The sequence below is a fragment of the Tiliqua scincoides genome, chromosome 2, assembly GCF_035046505.1.
Source record: "Tiliqua scincoides isolate rTilSci1 chromosome 2, rTilSci1.hap2, whole genome shotgun sequence".
NCBI lineage: Eukaryota > Metazoa > Chordata > Lepidosauria > Squamata > Scincidae > Tiliqua > Tiliqua scincoides.
The window spans coordinates 134,706,579-134,724,081 of record NC_089822.1 but is presented as its reverse complement, the minus strand read 5'-3'; the positions used below and the strand labels follow the sequence as shown (position 1 = coordinate 134,724,081).

Here is a 17,503-nt window from a genome sequence, read left to right as displayed (position 1 = left end):
CTCAATTATGTAGGTTAGTACAAGTGTGCGCTACTTTGCGATCTTCTGGCTTATGTCAGGATCGCATAACCAACAGCCACATGTGGTCACGTGGTTGTTGGGGGCGCACACCCCAACCCTTCAAAAGTGAGGGGAGCTCTGCTCCCCTCCTCTCTAGAGGGATGTGTGAACCTCCCAGAGGCAGTGCACATGCTCGCGCTACCTCTGCAAATCTCAGATGGAGAGAAATCTTGTCTCGTGTGATTTCCTTTTTCCTTCGTGAAACCGGAAGTATCTAGAGAGATGCGATTTCCCTCAGTCTGAGCTCTGCAGAGGCAGCAAGCGGACGTGCACTGCCTCGGGGAAGCTCAGACGACCCTCCGGAGGGGAGGGGAGGGGAGCAGAGCATCCCCTTCCCTGTGGAGGGACCAGATTGCGTCAAGCCACACTTGATGACGGGATCGTGTTAAGTGATGCATGATTGTATTGTTCTTCACTGAGGAAAAGGAAGAGGCTGAGACTAAGAGGCTATGGCTTGACCTGGTCAGGTTTTCTTAGCATCTGAACTCAGAATCATTGGAGACTATATTGAAGTATTGCTGGGAACTTGTACTTGATAGCTTCTTACCGTTTACTCCATAATAACTGGGACCAAGATCCCTTGTAGATCCAGTACAGCTGTAAGTAGTGCAGGCATACATCACAGATGCATAAGTCTTATTATGGTATACGAGTTTCTCAGATGTTCTATAACGTTCACAGGTGTATGCAACTATGAGCTGTTTATGTGGATTTCTATATGTACCTCCACTGTTTCAATTTTGTTTCATAAATTTGGATAGCAACTGTGGCACGAAATGTGATGTCTGAATTAATTTTTTTAAAGCTGATATTCTCCAGAACAGTCTTTAGGCCTGTTAAAGCAAGCACCTACTCTGCAGGTTAATTAAGCATATAGCAAAAGATCCTTTTTCAGATTGCCCTTGCTAGTTTGCCACCTACAATAAAACAGAAGCAGAGGCAGTATAACAGTTTAAAAGAAAACACTTTATGTACACTTTATGTACAATTTACACGCACATGTGTGTGAGTAACCTCATAGCATGGTTTGACTGGCAGAGCTCAGGAAGAAAGATCCTGCTCATTGGAAGGCTGGGGGGGGGAGAGGTGGGGGTAGCAAGGTAGGGACATGCCTCCACAGGTCACAGAGGAGAAGAACAAAGATCTGAGGCTAGTAGCCTCTAGGTTATCTGCCTCTTGGACATCTTGTTGGGGGACATCCCTTCAACATCATGCAGATGGTGTTGAATTAACTTTCCAACATATGTTTATTCTAGAGCAATGGTCCTCAAATTGTGGGTCAGGACCCACCAGCAGGTTGCAACATGATTGTTGGTAGGATGTGAAACTGTCAAGCTGATAGCTGACAAGGAAAATGTATTGAGCCCCGTGGAAAGCAAAACTGAAGCGCATGTGTGTATTTACTTGCAGGTAGGTGACTGTGCCTCAGTCCACTTTGAAGGGCAGGCCAATAGAAGTACACTACCACCAGAATTGTCCCAAATCAATCAACGCAGGCCCCAAAAAGCTCTGGAGAAGGAAGTCCAGCCCCTCAAGCTAACAAGGAAAATGTACTGAACCCTATGGAAAGTGAAACTGAGCCACATGTTCACATTTATATGAGTAGGTGAATGTCTTGGCTCATATGAAAGGTCAGGGTAGGGGGAAGGCAAGGCCACCAGAATGGTCCAGATTCAATGAATGTGGAATTCAACAAACACTTCGGAAGGCGCCCCCCCCCCGGTGCCCCAGTAAACCAAATAAAAAGATAGGCTTGCACAGCTGGTAAACTTTTTCTTAGTCTTGTAGAGTTAGGTGGGTTCCGATAGAGTGTCATTTTAAAAAGTGGGCCCCAGTGCTAAAAAATTTGGGAACCACTGTTCAAGAGCAGCATTGCTCAACATTTGTCCCCCCTGTACCACTTCACATGATCTACGTATTGGAAGTACCACTGGAAGTAACTGGCAATGACATCATCAGCAGTTACTTCTGGATTGAAAGGCCAGGCGCAATGGAACAAACACCACTAAGAGGCTCAGGGCAGACAGGAGAGCTTTTTTGAGCATGTGGCAAGTGCCCACTAGAGCTTTGCCTGCTGAGCTGAGCCTCCTACTACTGCTTTTGGCTTTGCAGTGCTGGTCTTGCTGCCAGACGGTGGGAGTTCTACACGTACCACCAAACACCACCTCAAGTAGCACCAGTACTAGTACCACTGGTTGAGAGACAACATTCCAGAGGACTGGTTGAGCTTCAGTTAGCTTCTTGGTGCTATACAAAGTACCTGAAAAGCAATTGTTTCAAGTTTCTGAATAACTGGTAGGGTGTTTGACCTTCACAGTTCACATTATGGTTTGGTCAAGATTAATGTTTGGTCATTGATATCTGTCCATTCAGGGGTGGATAGTGAAGAGCTCTTTAGGGAGAGATGTTTTGATGTGTGTTGCAGTAAATGATTTCTTATATTCTTGCTGATATTCTCACTCTGCTTGCCACAAAGAGCACTGCATACTTGTCAGCCCTGAAACTAATTAAAAAGCCTGCCTCAGTGATGCAGTATCCAGTATGGCAGTGGTTCTCAAACATTTTAGCACAGGACTCACTTTTTAGATGACAGTCCTTCCAGGACCCACCGGAAGTGATGTCATTGCTGGAAGTGATATCATCAAGCAAATTAAAATAATTATAAAGCAAAAGAAATAATTAAATAAGGGGAGATGAGATGGGGAAGCCATCCCTATTCCACCAAGTTAATTCTCTCTGTAGCCCACCTGCAATAAGCTCAAACACTCACCCACCCCCCAACAACAACAAAAATCAGTAAGATTTCCAGCCCAGTTCAATTTTAGTTTTTATTTTTAAACCAGTTCAGTATGATTTGGGATGAAATCAGTTTTAAATCCAACTTTGGGGGGGAGGGGCTAGAATGAGCTTCAAAGCTTCCATCTAAACAGCATTAAACCCCAGAGTGATGAGGAGAGGAAATGATGCTCCATGGGCAGGAGGGAAGGAGTCTGGAAAAGGCAACAACTCTTTCCAATAAAGCAATTGTTCCCAAACCTATTAGCACCAGAACCAACGGTTTAAAATGAGAAACTATCAGGACCCACCTAACTTTACAAGTCTAAAAAAGAAAAAAAATCGCCTTACCAACTCAAGCCTCTGCTTTTAACCTTTTTCAGTGGGGGTGGGCTGCCTTCTGGAGCATTTGCTGAGCTCCACTTTGATCGGATTGGGACCATTGTGGTGGGTTTGTATTCCCCTTTGCCTGACCTTCTACACAAGTCAAGGCATGGTTGCTTACACATGAGCAAATACAAACTTGTAGCATAGTTTTGCTTTCCATGGGGCTCAATACATTCATCAGCATGGAGGGAGGGTCTTCCTTTCCGGGTGTTTTTGGGGGGCTTCGTTCTTCATATCAGGACCATTCTGGTGTTGCCAGATTCCTCTCAGCTGGCCCTTTGCAAAGGACTAAGGCTCATTCATGTACTCATGAGTAAACACGTGATATGGCTCAGTTTCACATTCCATAGGGCTCCATGCATTTACCTTCTCGGCTACCCACAGTTTGAGCAACCCTGTTGTATGGCATATTCAAGCACACTGGTCATCCAGGGCAGTAGATGAGACACCTTTAATTGCATAAAAATATAACTTGGAAGTGCTTATTTTGCAGTTGAGTGATTAAGATAGCTAAGCCATATCTATTTCTAGTATTCTTCACCAGCAGTGGGAAGGTGCAGCCGTTGGAGAAATGCTTCTTAAAACTGAATTGGCAGAGGAGCCTTTAAAATATGGGTGTGCTTTTTATAAAGAGTAGCTATCAATAAGAGAGGGATAGGCTTGTCTTATTCCTGATGGCAACTGAGTTCATCATATTACAGAGATTAGGAACTGAGTCATTCTTTTATGGACTTAGGCAGATGGGAAGTCTGAAGTAACAGTAAATGCCATCCATGTAGTCTTGGCCTGTTGTATTCAAAATGTTCTGCAAAAGCTATTGGCCTTGCTTGAAAGCCAGTTTCATCTCAAGGAAACACTGGTGCAATCTAGAACCCCATCTCAAGAGCAAGAGGGACTTGCAGTTTTGTTTCTGTGGGGAACTTTGTGACAGAGGTTTCTTTTTCTCTTGTTGATCTCTGCAGCCTTACTGTGTTTGTGCTCCGAATGCAACCAAGGGAATGCCACATGTGAAACAGATGGTGCCTGCATGGTCTCGATATCAAACATGAATGGGATCAAGCATCATGTCCGAACCTGTATTCCTGAAGCAAAACTGATTCCTGCAGGAAAGCCCTTCTTCTGTCTGAGTTCAGAAGATGTGCGCAATACACGTTGCTGCTACACAGATTTCTGTAACAAAATTGATCTCATGGTACCCAGTGGTAAGTAAGGCTCTGCATAGGTGAAGGAGGGACTGCACTATCATTTGAAAAATCCTGATATGTTCTTAGTGCTGTATTCTTACAACCATTCTTCCACCAGTATTTCTCATTTTAGTTTTGTTCTGCTAATTCAAAAGTTCACAGCACTAGCATAATATCCCATTCCCTGAAAATCAGTGATGAGTAGTCATGCTGTTCCTTTCTTTCTTGCTTTGGAAAGTGGGATGGATGGATAGATAAACATTTCAAATTCTCATCTGACCATGGGTGGTAGTAGCTTCTTATTTTTGAGGACCCTAGGTGAGCATGCAAGCACTGAGGGCAGATCTTCATAAACATTAAACAGTAATGGTTTTGCTGTCATATGGTTTTTGCTGTCATTAATGGCATAGCAGTCAGTAACCTATGCATGTCCTAAATCTTGTACGATCATATCTCAAAGCAATAGATGCACTGTTTGGGAGATAAATATCAGCACTGGCCTGTTAATGAACCCTTGAATCCATGGTGATGCCTTGCAAAGGTCTCAACCACCTTTGCTGACCATCCCCACACAACAGCTGCCACTGCCAGCTCCTCCTTCCATCCCACTCCTGACCAGCTCCTGCAATACCAGGGATCTGAAGGAGTAGAATGGTTGCTCAAACCTCCAGTCTTCCACCCTGTTTCCACCTTCAGATGATAGTAGGAGTTAGACAGCAGTGGTGGCAAATCTCCTACCACTGATGAAGGGAGAAGGAGCAGGACCTACTTCCTGGACCCATTGTCAACAGTGCTGCCATCACCACTGTTGCAACACAGGGAATATGAGTAAAATGGGTGGAAACCCCACATGGCTCAACAGGGAGTGGAGGCCACTACCTTGGCAGCAGCAGGAATATAAGTAAAAAATAGGAAAACACACACCCAGAGCTTGGGCAGACAAAAGAGGACAACTGTCTGCTGTCACCACTGCCCCAACTGAAGCAGCAGTAGAAATACAAATAAAAAGGCTCAGTGCACCAAGCAGAAAACAGGAAAGGTGAGAGGGAGTCACCTTGTCCCCAGGTTTGCTTATTGGAAAAGTTTAGGCCAGGACTGAAGCTCATATTTCTGGTGACAAAATGGAGAACCTGCAGTTACCTCCACAATGGAACACAGCCACCAGGGGTCTGTTAACTACCAGATTTTGGTGATGGTTTTATTATTTTGAAAAGTTTCTGTGATTCATGTCCTGCTTGTGTCCCATCTAGTATGCATTTTCTTTTGACCGGGAAATAGTACCTTGGAGAAAACTGGATAAAAATTGTTAATATCATAAATGTACAAATCTAGAATGGCCGAATAGATTGTACATAAATAACCTGCTGGATTTGCGGTTTAATGACAAATTCTGCCCTTTGGCAGAATTTCAACCATGCAGATTTTTAGAGCTCTGGTCAGGACTAGGCTGGAGTTCTTGTGCATTAAATAAAATTCCAGTATTTAAATAGTTGCATATGTGGGACTTCGCTCTTGAATATACCTTCTCACTAGGCTTTTGGTTTGTGTGAGTGGAGGTTGGGCATAGCTTTGGCTCCCCCCTGTGGCATTAAGTTAAATTTTATCCTTCTTTACATTTTATCAATTTTTTGTTTTATCACAACCTGTCTACATCTGATGAAATGAGCTTTAATCCATAAAGGCTTATGCTAAAAATAATTTGTTCCTGTTAAGGAGCCACAAAACTGTGTTTTACAGCATGAACATAACCTGTCTTGAAAACCCTGGGATGAGGGTACATGTACACTCATAAACAATGCATTTGGCTTACCTATGGCTAAGCCAATTAGAGTGAAGGACTGCTTCTAAATTGTTCAAGGGATGCTTTGTATAAGTTAAGACCCTTGAATATTCACTGTGTACTTGTTTGCTCTACTTTTTTTCAGGCACTTGTTGAGCTCTTGCTTATGTGTGCAGTTCTGGCTATCTACAGAAAATCATAATAGCAAAATCCATGCCTGCCATGTAGTTACTCAAAGACATTGAGAGATGTTTCTTTCATTACAAGTGGGCAAATCTTGAGGGTTCTAGAATTTTTTTAAAAAGAACAAGTTTGCTCTTAGCAACACAACAATAGTTAGTCTTGAGAGAGGATGTAAGACGTGTTGAAGAAGTCTATGAAAGAAGCTTATAATACACAGAAGAGATGTCTATCTACCATTCTATTGTAGTCTGCCAGTATAAGTAGTTTTCCAAGACAAAGAGAGAAACTACAGAAAATGAGTTGCATGTAGGGTTATTCTTCTTCTATTGCAATTTAAATCCCTGCCAAACCTTTTCCTCACTCTTTGCACCTTTTCCTCAGTTTGTCTTGTTAGATCTTCTAGTCCACACTAAAGCAAAACAAACAAAAAATGGCATGCATATTGATTTTAAATTTGGAGTTAATCACCTGATTGGGCTGCTTATCATACTTATTCTTTCCCCTCTCCCCCACCACCTAAGGAATTGTGAAAAACGATGGTGGTCCTTCTAGCTGGGGACCTGTGGAGCTGGTGGCTGTGATTGCAGGTCCGGTCTTCCTTGTTTTCGTCATTATGATTATAGTGGTTTTTGTCTTTCACCACCACCAACGAGTATATCACAATCGTCAGCGGTTGGACATGGAGGATCCATCTTGTGAGATGTGCCTGTCTAAGGACAAAACCCTGCAGGATCTAGTGTATGATCTCTCTACCTCTGGCTCTGGCTCAGGTGTGGATGCTTTCCTTTTTGAACAAAGGGTTAATTTTAGTGTTGCTGTGGTTTGGAACATGGCTGTAAATTTTAATTTATTAAAATGAGTTACATGCCACTTCAGTTGCCTATTTTGAAGCAGGCAGCTTCTTTTAAAGAAATGAAATTCTGAAACCATTCTCATTCCCAAGGGTTGAGTTAAATAACAAGTGTTTAAACCAATTAGCTACACTCTCAGGGCCCAATCCTAAGGAGTGTGCACCGGCTTACTGCTGACGCGCACTGTAGCAAACGTGCCAGTGGTGGGCTAGCGCTAGTGGAGCACCAGAGCTCCACCACTCAGCAGCCATTTAGACCGCCAAACAGTTGAGAGGTAGGTGGGGAGGAGGCATTACAGGGCAAGGGGAGGCGGAAAGGTCAGGGAAGAGGCGTTACGGGGGAGGGGAGGGGTGGGTTGAGAGGGAGGCAGGACCGGTGGAGCTTTGCTGGCCACCCTGTGTTTGCTTCTGGTGGGTCACCACTGTGAGGTTTTTTAGGAGAGGGTTGAAACATTGCTCCTTAGCAGGACTAGGAAAATTGGGTGGAAGTCTTAAATGCAGTGAAGTCAAACTTAGGCAGATTTCTAAGATGCTGTTTTAAATTCATCACTTTGCCTTACTTTCTTTTCTTTTGTATTCTTTGCTGGCAGGTTTGCCACTCTTTGTCCAGCGCACTGTGGCTCGAACAATTGTCCTGCAGGAAATCATTGGCAAAGGTCGCTTTGGGGAAGTGTGGCGTGGTAGATGGCGTGGTGGTGATGTAGCTGTGAAAATTTTCTCTTCCCGGGAAGAGCGTTCCTGGTTCCGGGAAGCGGAGATCTACCAAACAGTCATGTTAAGGCATGAGAATATTCTTGGGTTTATTGCTGCAGACAACAAGGGTATGCTCACTCCCTCTTTCTGTAAACAAATACAGGTGTCTTCAGAGGATAAAATTGGTGTGTGACGTATTGGTGGGTAGGGTGACTACAGCAGTTTTTCTATTTTACAATGTTGTTTTAGAGTGGGATCCCCAACAGGATGGGAGGATATGAATGGAAGTTATGTCAAACTTTTCACCAACCATGTTCTTAAGCACTACCTTTCAAAGCTCTGCTGAGCTCACTGCAGCCCCCTAAAAATCAGCTTGCAACCCCTTTGGGGGGGGGGGTCCCAAACCTCAGGTTGGGAACCAATGTATCAGTGGAATTCCCTGCAGAATGGGAGGATAGAAGTTACATCAGACAGGTTTTGCTGCAGCCTTCCTCTCAAGAACATCTAGATGTTGATAAAAATTCAAGAGAAGGTGTCCTACATTCAAAATCGAAAGGGTGAGATTCAATAGAGAAAACAGCCTTTGCAACCTTGAAATAAATGTATTAGTGGGACTCCCTGCAGAATGGGAGAATATGAAAAGAAGTTAATAACAAACTTTTCACTAACCATATTCTTAAGCATTGCCTTTCAGAGCTCTACTGAGCTCTCCACAACCCCCTGAAAATTTGCTTGCTACTCCTAGGTTGGGAATCTATACATCTTATCAGTAGTCCACTTTATGTTCATGAACGTTCCAAGTGCTTGGAAACAAATGGGTAACATGACATTTTTGGAGATGGAACTGATGTCTCTATCAGCCTAGAGACATTGCAATTATATAGAAATTGTTTCTGCATATGGACCCAATTGGGTATTTCTCATGCAACATTGATCATCTTAACAGTTGCTTAATAGTAACTATTAAAAATATTGTCTGATGATGCCAAGACATTAAAATGATCTAATAGACTAATTTCATGCAAATATGCGCAGTATAGAGTACATAGTTTTTTCCCCTCCTGGTAGTCATCATTTAATCCCCCCACAATAATTACTTCATTATGTTACTGTAAAAATTATGGGAGTAGTAGTATATCTAGTAGTTGCTTCTTTCAGAGGTCATAAATTTTCCACAGTGGTTTTAAAATTTGAGGGGCATGAGAATGAACCTGAAGTAGAGGCACTTCCTAGAGTAAATACATCAGAAAATGGCTGTACACATTCAGTTTCAGAATACCAGTATTGTGCAACTGTACTACCATTGCTACATATGCCATCTGCTGTTCTTAAATGAATTGTGAATAAAAGTGTGTCTGCAGTTCTCCCAGTTTAACAAACGCTTCCACCATTTGTCTTGCCAACAGATAATGGAACTTGGACTCAATTGTGGTTGGTCTCTGATTACCATGAACATGGCTCTCTGTTTGATTACCTCAATCGATACACTGTAACCATTGAGGGGATGATTAAGCTGGCTCTGTCCGCTGCCAGTGGACTGGCACATTTGCACATGGAAATTGTGGGAACCCAAGGTAAGAAAGATACTGTTATAGACGTTAATTCTATAGTGGCAGATTCAAAAATGAGACTCCTATGACAAAAGAGAGCCTTGAACTGAGAGTTCATTTTAAATATGGAAGGTCAAAACTGTTAATGAGACAGACAGAGTTTAGGTCAAAGATGACAGACTGAAAGACTTTAGCTTGAGATAGTATGTGATGCAGGTTCCTGTCTTAACTAGAGCCAGCTAACAGTAGGGAAACCCATTCAGCTCAATCCTTGCTGAATAAAATAGATCTTGTTTCTTCTGGATTATTGGAAGAAGAACATAGATGTTTCTTTAGGCTGTGTAGAACATAGATTAAAACAGAATGACATCATTTACTGTTTTGGTGTTAACCCTGCCTTCTTGCTTTAAACTCAGCAAATCTTTTATTGATTGTTGCACACAGAAGGGCGACTGTGGAATACTGTCTAATTATGCTTTGTTAGGAAAACCTGGGATTGCACATCGAGACTTGAAATCCAAAAATATACTAGTGAAGAAGAATGGAACTTGTGCCATTGCAGACCTGGGTCTGGCTGTCCGCCATGACTCTGTTACAGATACGATTGATATCGCACCCAATCAGAGGGTCGGAACAAAACGGTAAGGAAACATTGAAACTGATAGTTTTATCAGTATTTTAAATGTTGTTGTGTGGGCAGAACTGAAAGTTTTGGCAAATATTTCATTTATACTGCCCCTTTTCCTGTGTAATGTCTTGGTGATTCTGAAAGTATTATTTTTGCTTCCCCCAATTTCCCATAATTCAGGGCTTTTCAAACTGGGGTGTCATGACGCCCCAGCCTGTGAGCTCTGGCCTGTTTCCCCTTAAGGGGTGGGGGCAGCCTAGAGGCAGGGAGGAGGCAGCAGCGCGACCCCCAGGATCGCTTTGAAAGCAAAAGCGGAGCGATCGCGTCCCGCCTCCACTAAAGCAGAAGTGGAGCATGATTGCGCCATTTTCACTTCTGTAGCTGTGGGGAGCCCTGCAGAAGGTCGCATAGGACTCCCCGCACCTCTGGGAGGCTGCAGGAGGCTCAGGTACATTCAGCCAAGCCCCTGCAGCCCCCCTGAGCGTGTTCCTGTTACCCTGCCATGAACATGCTTAGGCTTGAGCTATTATCTGCAGCAAGTGAGCTTCTGCATTGCACTCAGATACTATAATAATTAGAGGTCATAGAATGTGTGTGTTCGTAGTAGACCCCATGGAAGTTAACATGGCTGTTCTTGTTTTGATTTAGCTACATGGCTCCTGAGGTTCTTGATGAAACAATTAACATGAAGCATTTCGATTCATTTAAATGTGCTGATATCTATGCCCTGGGCCTGGTCTATTGGGAAATTGCTCGCAGATGCAATTCAGGAGGTAATCATTGGATAGTTGTCTTTTGTCAATCTAGGAATCAAGAGAATTTTTATTGATTTCAAATGTTGGAATAAAATGGAGTCATCCAGGTTCATAGAAATTTAAAAAAGAAATTACTCTGGCCTGCAGTATGCTAGAGTTGTGATAGGTGGGGAGTTGTGCTGCCTGTCTTCTTTGGGGAAGGAAGACATCATGCTGATTCAGGAGATCACTTTATTTCCTGTGAGTCAGCATTCTGAGCAGTCTTGCTGATGTATTTGGATTGAAACTGAGTATTCTGGTGGTGGAGTCATTGTTCTGGATGATCTATAAATGATAGTTCCTGTTCTCTTGAATGCACTGATTCATCAGCGTATGGTATTATTCAAAATCTCTTGACCTGATATTAGTTAGTGTATGCCTTCATATTTGGCAGTGGATGTATAGGTGCAGGTGTTTGTTTCCAGTAAGATAAGATTTCAGCCCAAGTCTTGCTGAACACAATGGGCTGAATAAAATAAATAAACATGGATCGTCATCACAGCTCAGTTTTTTTTTCCCCTTTCATATTCTTCATCATGGCATGAGGAAAAGGTCATTTCTGTTAACTTATTGGGTGAAAATATTTGGGAGTAGATGGCAGGCAGAGGAGGACTGGAAATTATGCTGAGTGAGAACATTAGCAGAAACAACTCACATGTTTTCACAACGTGAACATTTTTCACAAGAAAAACAGGATGTTTTTTCTTCCTGTTTGCAATCTGGAAAACCAGAAAATAGGAAACAATCTTCTATTGCATCAGCTCATTGATTAGTCTAGCTCAGCATTTCCCAAACTGTGGGTCATGGCCTTAATGCTCTCTGTCATACCATAAAGCATTACTGGGAGCCACTGGAGGCCACTTCCGGGTTGCACTGGCCTATGAGCCACTCTGTTGGCCATCATGGGCCCCAGAATACCTTGGGGAAATGACCAAAAGCTACTTCCAGTTTGCTTCCACAAGGTATTCTTGGGTCCTTGGAGACCAGTGGAGTGGGTCACAGGTCCAGCACAACCTGGAAGCAGCCTCTGGTGGCTCCCAGTAATGCTTTGTGGTGCAACAGAGAGCATCAAGTTGCAACCCAGTGCAGAGAATGAGGTGTGTTGTGGTGGTACAAAGTTTGAGAACTGCTGGCCTAGCTCATTATTATCTACTCCAGGAAACTCTAAACTTTTAGGCCAGAGGACCACATCAACTATCTGGCATAGTGTCAAGGGCAGGAAAAATAAATAAATACAAAATTTAAGTAAATACATTAGAAAGCCTAAGGCCTTCAAACGGCCCCAAAACATCACTTCTGGTTTTTCAGGAAAACCAGGAAGTGATTTTTTAGGCCTTTAGAAGGCATTCTGAGGGGAGGCACATGGCCTCCCCGGCCTTCAGAACACCCTCCATACACAACTGGAGCACAGCTCTGGTCACATTTTTTTGAGTGGGCCAGAGGCTTGCTGTAGGCCAGAAAGAGGCTTGTTGAGGGCTGTATGTGGCCCCCAGGCCAGGTTTTGGAGACCCCTGATCTACACTTACCAGCAGCAGCCCTTCAGAATTTCAGCAAAGGATGGATCTTCCCCCATCCTTATGGGGAGATGTCAGGGATTGAACAGGGAATTGTCTGTGTGCAAAGCATATGCTTTCCCACTTAGCTATGGCCACTCCCCAGAAACATGGTGTGCATTTCTATTTTGTTTTTTGAAATAAATACCAACTTTCTCAGGACAGTAGCTACCAGCATTTTGTATGAACACATACTACCTTCAGATTTGTAGACTTCCTTTGCATTGGATTCTTCCTGTCTTTCCTAGAAGGATATGTGGGATTAAACCCTGTAGGGTGACTTTGTAGGAAATGGTAATACCTGAAATGGCAGTCAAGTTTCTCTTTGTTCACCTTCTTAAGGCATCCATGAAGAATATCAGCTCCCGTACTACGATCTTGTCCCATCTGACCCCTCCATTGAAGAAATGCGAAAGGTTGTGTGTGACCAGAAGTTGCGGCCTAACATTCCCAATTGGTGGCAGAGTTATGAGGTACAATTTGTTTTCACATAGGCTAACAGAAAAAAAATATTGCCCTTAGAGCAATCCTCACAGAGGCATTATTTTTTGATAATCATGGCAAATACTATAACATGACATTGCGCACTGTCTCCCCTTGTAACTGCCATTAGTGCAAACCTCTGTACTTCTATCAGGTGCTTTGTGTAGCTTGGTCAAGCAGAACCCCATACAAGTTCCTTTATTGGAACCCATAAAATAATCCATTTGCTAAGCACTTCTGTTTGATTTGTTCGTTGTCGTTTACTATTCTTACTTTGCTTCTTTTTCCAGCAACCTGGTAGAAAGATAATAGTAAATGCTTCCACTGAGGGACACCTCACAAGAACCCCAAACTTTATTTTTTATTTTTAGTCATTGTTGATATCCCAGATGAAATGATGGACATGATAGAATGTTCAGATAACAGATTCAGATCTGTTTTATCCAGATTCTAATTTACTATGTCAGCTCAGTGATCATAGTGAAATGTTGAAACTCCTGCCTTCCAGAGGTGGTTCTGAGCCCTGCAAAGGCCGCATGTATCTGCTTGCAGCCTCTGCGGGGCTCAGATTTAGACCAAAAAAGTCACTTCTGGTTGTACAAAAAAAAAGGAAGTGATTTCCAGGCAGATACAGCTGCCTCACACCAAGTTTGGGGAGATCGGAGTAAGGGATAAGAGACTGTCCCAAAGAATGGAAATCTCTGTTTGCGCCAGGGAAGGGTTTCCCATTGCACAGTGGTCCTAAGTTTGGATACCACTGATCTAGGCTGATAAATAATCAGCATGGACTGAAAAGAGAAATGCCTCCTGTTTGCAAGTCAAAGTGTTTGAGCAAGTTCATGTTTGAATGTAGATAGATCTGGTATGTTATGTTCTCTGCAGATAAATATAAAGTATTCTGTGATAGTTTGACTATGTGTAGGCTAAAAGATCCATAGAATCTGACACATTGGGAAGAAATCTCTGATGGCATCTTTTCTGACTGTGTTGTCAGGCTTTGCGAGTAATGGGGAAGATGATGCGAGAGTGCTGGTATGCTAATGGGGCAGCCCGACTAACAGCGTTGCGCATCAAGAAGACTCTCTCTCAACTCAGTGTCCAGGAAGATGTGAAAATTTAGACAGCAAGCTGTGTCTGAGGAAACTGCACAAATCTACCATGCTAAAATTGATATGTGGTCAAGACAGCCTACCTCACATTTCTTCACAGCCTACTGCTGTAAGCTGGGCCACTTGGCCTGCAGATGATTAGGTGAGGAGGGTGGACTTCATAGACTTGGCTCTCTTCCTGGTTCTGGAGCGAAGTGCATCTTTTTTGAACCCCACCTGAGAACATAAAGAGGGGCTAATGTAGAGAGATGTTGGCCACAACTTTAACCTGATTTCTTGATGGAAATTGCTGTAAATTCTAGTGTCCTGCTTGTTGGGGGAAAAGCCTTCTGGGTTGGGAGAGAAAAAGGACTTACTCCTGTACTGAAAAGTGGGAGGGTGGGTGGAGAACCTTCTTGAAGACTGAACTGTATACACAGAAGAGGCATCAGAAGCCTTGTGTGTTCTCCTGTCTAGCCGTGTGAAGCTCTTGGCCCTTTTCTAGCTTGACAGATCCTAAGCCAGTGCAGCGCGTAATGTTCAACAGCGTGTGCATGTGCAAAGGTACGTGTCCCTATGCCCCTAAGGTATGTATTGTGTCCGCTTGTGCTCCTGTGCATGTGCAACCGTAGAATGTCCTGTTGTGAAGTGCCGGTGCCAGTGCCCTCTTTTGTCTGCTAGTCATCTAGCTGACTTATAAAGTCATCTAGCTTTCCTCTTACTGGGAACGGGTGAGCCCTGCCAGTTGTTAAACATACTGGGGCACTGCACAGATAATCTCACTGCCAACCTTTCCCTCTTCTTTTCTCTTCCTTTTTGAAAGCAGATAATCTGTTTTAGTTTCAAGACCTTTTCTCCCCAGACCCCCAAATTGGTTTTCCTGGGTAGCAACAATAAACCTAGCAAACCAATTGGTGTGCAGAAGAAACAGGTCTCAGCTGAGATTAGTGAAAATAAGGCAAAAGAGAACTTGGGAAAGATGCTGACCTTTTGGAATCACAACCCTTCCATTTTTTTCAAGGTGCTTTTGACGAAACTACTACTAGCATTTTGAATTTGAGCGTTCTAAAGCATGAAGAATATGTGTGGAGACATACACTAAGCTGCAATCCTACACATGCTTACCCAAGAGTAGGACCCATTGAATTCCGTAGGGTTTACTTCTGAGTTGATACGCATAGGATTGTGCTTTCGGAGACTTCCTGGCAAGATTTGTCTCAAGGAATGATGACTTCAAATGAGTCTGGTGTGTGTGTTTTTTTAAGTACGTATGTGTGCACACATACATATAAATATATATATATATAGTGTCTCATAATCTGGAAGCAGCTGTGTGTCACTTGGGGGTGGGAGGGAGTTGGGAATGGATTAACTGCATGTATTTTGTTTCATTTGAATAAATCAGGGTGTGGTGAGATGGATTTGGCTGTCACAGTTGTATGGGGAACAGCCAAGGACTATTATGATGCAAATAGTGCATCAAACTCCATTGTGTGTGGGTAGGGGTTGGATGTTTGTGGTAGATAACTCCTGAAGCCATAACTTTTAACTGGAGTGGTTTGATTATTTTTTAATTATTATTTTATTGGGTGGGTCTGGATTTTAACTTTTTTTACTATTCTTTACAAGAGAAGTAAAACTGATGATTACCTCTCATTCTGTTTATAAAGAAATCACTGCAAAAAAAAACCACGATTAAAAATGCACGCAGCTCAGTTTTACACTGGAACTGTTTCTACTCGAACCATGAGCCCTGGCTTCCAAGAGGAGGAGTTGATTCCACTCTGAGGCAGGATATTTTTTAAGAATATAAGACACCCTGTGTTTGCTGTCTGTATGCGTGTATGTGTCTTTTGTCTTTCTCCTGTTCTTCAGACTTTTCTCTTGTCCTCAGCTGTGTCTGTGTAATATTGAAGAGTTGATCGTATTTTGGAGTCAATTTTACTTGCTCCTTTAGGTTTGAAACAAGCTGTTGTTTCCTTCAGGACTGTGTTTTGAAAATCTCAGGCGCTCATGGAAGGGTGTATGGAGTTTGCACATCTGTTCATAAGACTTGCCTTCCTCACTGATTTTTGTTCTGATCGCTTCTGAGCCAGAGGCTGCCACACATCTCCAGCAAGGGGGCACAGCTTGCCAAATCATTTCTATATCTCAGATCTAACATGAAATGTACCTTGAAATTAATTTAGGTCAGCTATTTCTGTGAGAAGAGTGGTTTATTTGGTTGCTAGCGTTAGAAGTTAAAGACAATATATCACATGGTTTTAAATTTGGAAGTTGGGTAGTGGGAGATAAACAGGGAAGTTCCACACAGAGGTATAATTTGCTTAGTCCCCGTTGTTTCTAAAAATAAACATCTTTGAGGCGTTATTATCCTATCAAAGCATCATGCCCTGATGGTATGAAGTGCTAACTTGCTGCTGCAAGGCCCAGCTTTCTCATGGGCATGTCTTCTGGTAAATCCTCTTTCCAGTTCATGTTTTCTGATTTCCATTATACACTACCTTTATGAAATACTAAATACATACTTGCAATCCCAGCTATGTTCTTTAAAATAGATTCCATTCAAATTGACAGGGCATGTTTTGTGTGAGGCAAGTTTATTTTGGGGTGTAGTTCTCCTGTTTACATTAATTTAGCCTTTTCCCTCCCCACCCCCACACAGTACAAGTCTGTCACTTCCTCCTCATATATAAGCCAACTGTCTGGTGTTGCACCCTAAAATAGAAAAAGGGTAGACTGGCTCATATTCATACAACATATACATACATCTGAATATGTGACTGGGTCTCCAGGACAGAAATGATTTTTCTATGTAGCATTTTTTCAACACTTGTTTGTCCAAAGATCTCTGCAAGCAGCAGCAGAATCAGAGAGGTCATGTTGCTGCATGCCAACCTGCAACCATATCAGAAGAAGAGCAAAGCAGTAGGCTAAAGTGCATAAAAAACATATATTTCCTTTCAGGGCATAGCTCACTTAGGACACTTCTGTACTGAAATGTCTAATTCCCAATGTGGAACTTGGCTGTAGGTGCAATTTACAGCACTACAAATTTACACCAAGTTGAAGCGGGGCAGATTTTCATGCTTTCACTTCATTTGCTGCAAAAATGTATTGGGATGGAAAGTCTAATATTGCATTCAGAGATGTTCTTCCCTGTCAGCTCTGCCATGGATTAAAAGGAGAGGTTTGCGAGTACCTTCACAATTTGAATCAGAAGCTTAATCAACCAGGCATGATTGCACTACTTGCCATGTTTTTTTCTCTTCTTGATTATGTGAACAATTCAGGAAAACGGGAGGGATGCACAATTATGCAGTGCTCAGTTAACTTTTTTTTAAACTAAGGACACCTAGAAGAATGATAAATAGTCTCAGACACCTCTGAGATTTATTTAAATTCATGGAGATCACAGAATGGAAATTCTAATTAGAGAACAAAGCACCAGATTCGCCTTGGCACCAAACATGGAAGAGTCCTCTGACATCAGAC

The 17,503-nt window shown here is 42.7% G+C and overlaps 1 protein-coding gene across 1 annotated transcript in view; it reads left to right on the top strand.

The window, feature by feature from the left end:
• Positions 1-15,328, top strand: part of ACVR1B (activin A receptor type 1B) — a 40,483-nt gene extending 25,155 nt beyond the window's left edge. Inside the window, exons 2-9 of the mRNA XM_066618523.1 lie at positions 4,185-4,424; positions 6,891-7,139; positions 7,810-8,040; positions 9,319-9,486; positions 9,947-10,103; positions 10,739-10,863; positions 12,780-12,910; positions 13,915-15,328. Of these exons, the coding sequence (XP_066474620.1) occupies positions 4,185-4,424; positions 6,891-7,139; positions 7,810-8,040; positions 9,319-9,486; positions 9,947-10,103; positions 10,739-10,863; positions 12,780-12,910; positions 13,915-14,040 (1,427 nt within the window). The 3' untranslated portion in view covers positions 14,041-15,328. The remainder of the gene's footprint in view (positions 1-4,184; positions 4,425-6,890; positions 7,140-7,809; positions 8,041-9,318; positions 9,487-9,946; positions 10,104-10,738; positions 10,864-12,779; positions 12,911-13,914) is intronic.
• The last annotated feature ends 2,175 nt before the right edge of the window (positions 15,329-17,503 follow it).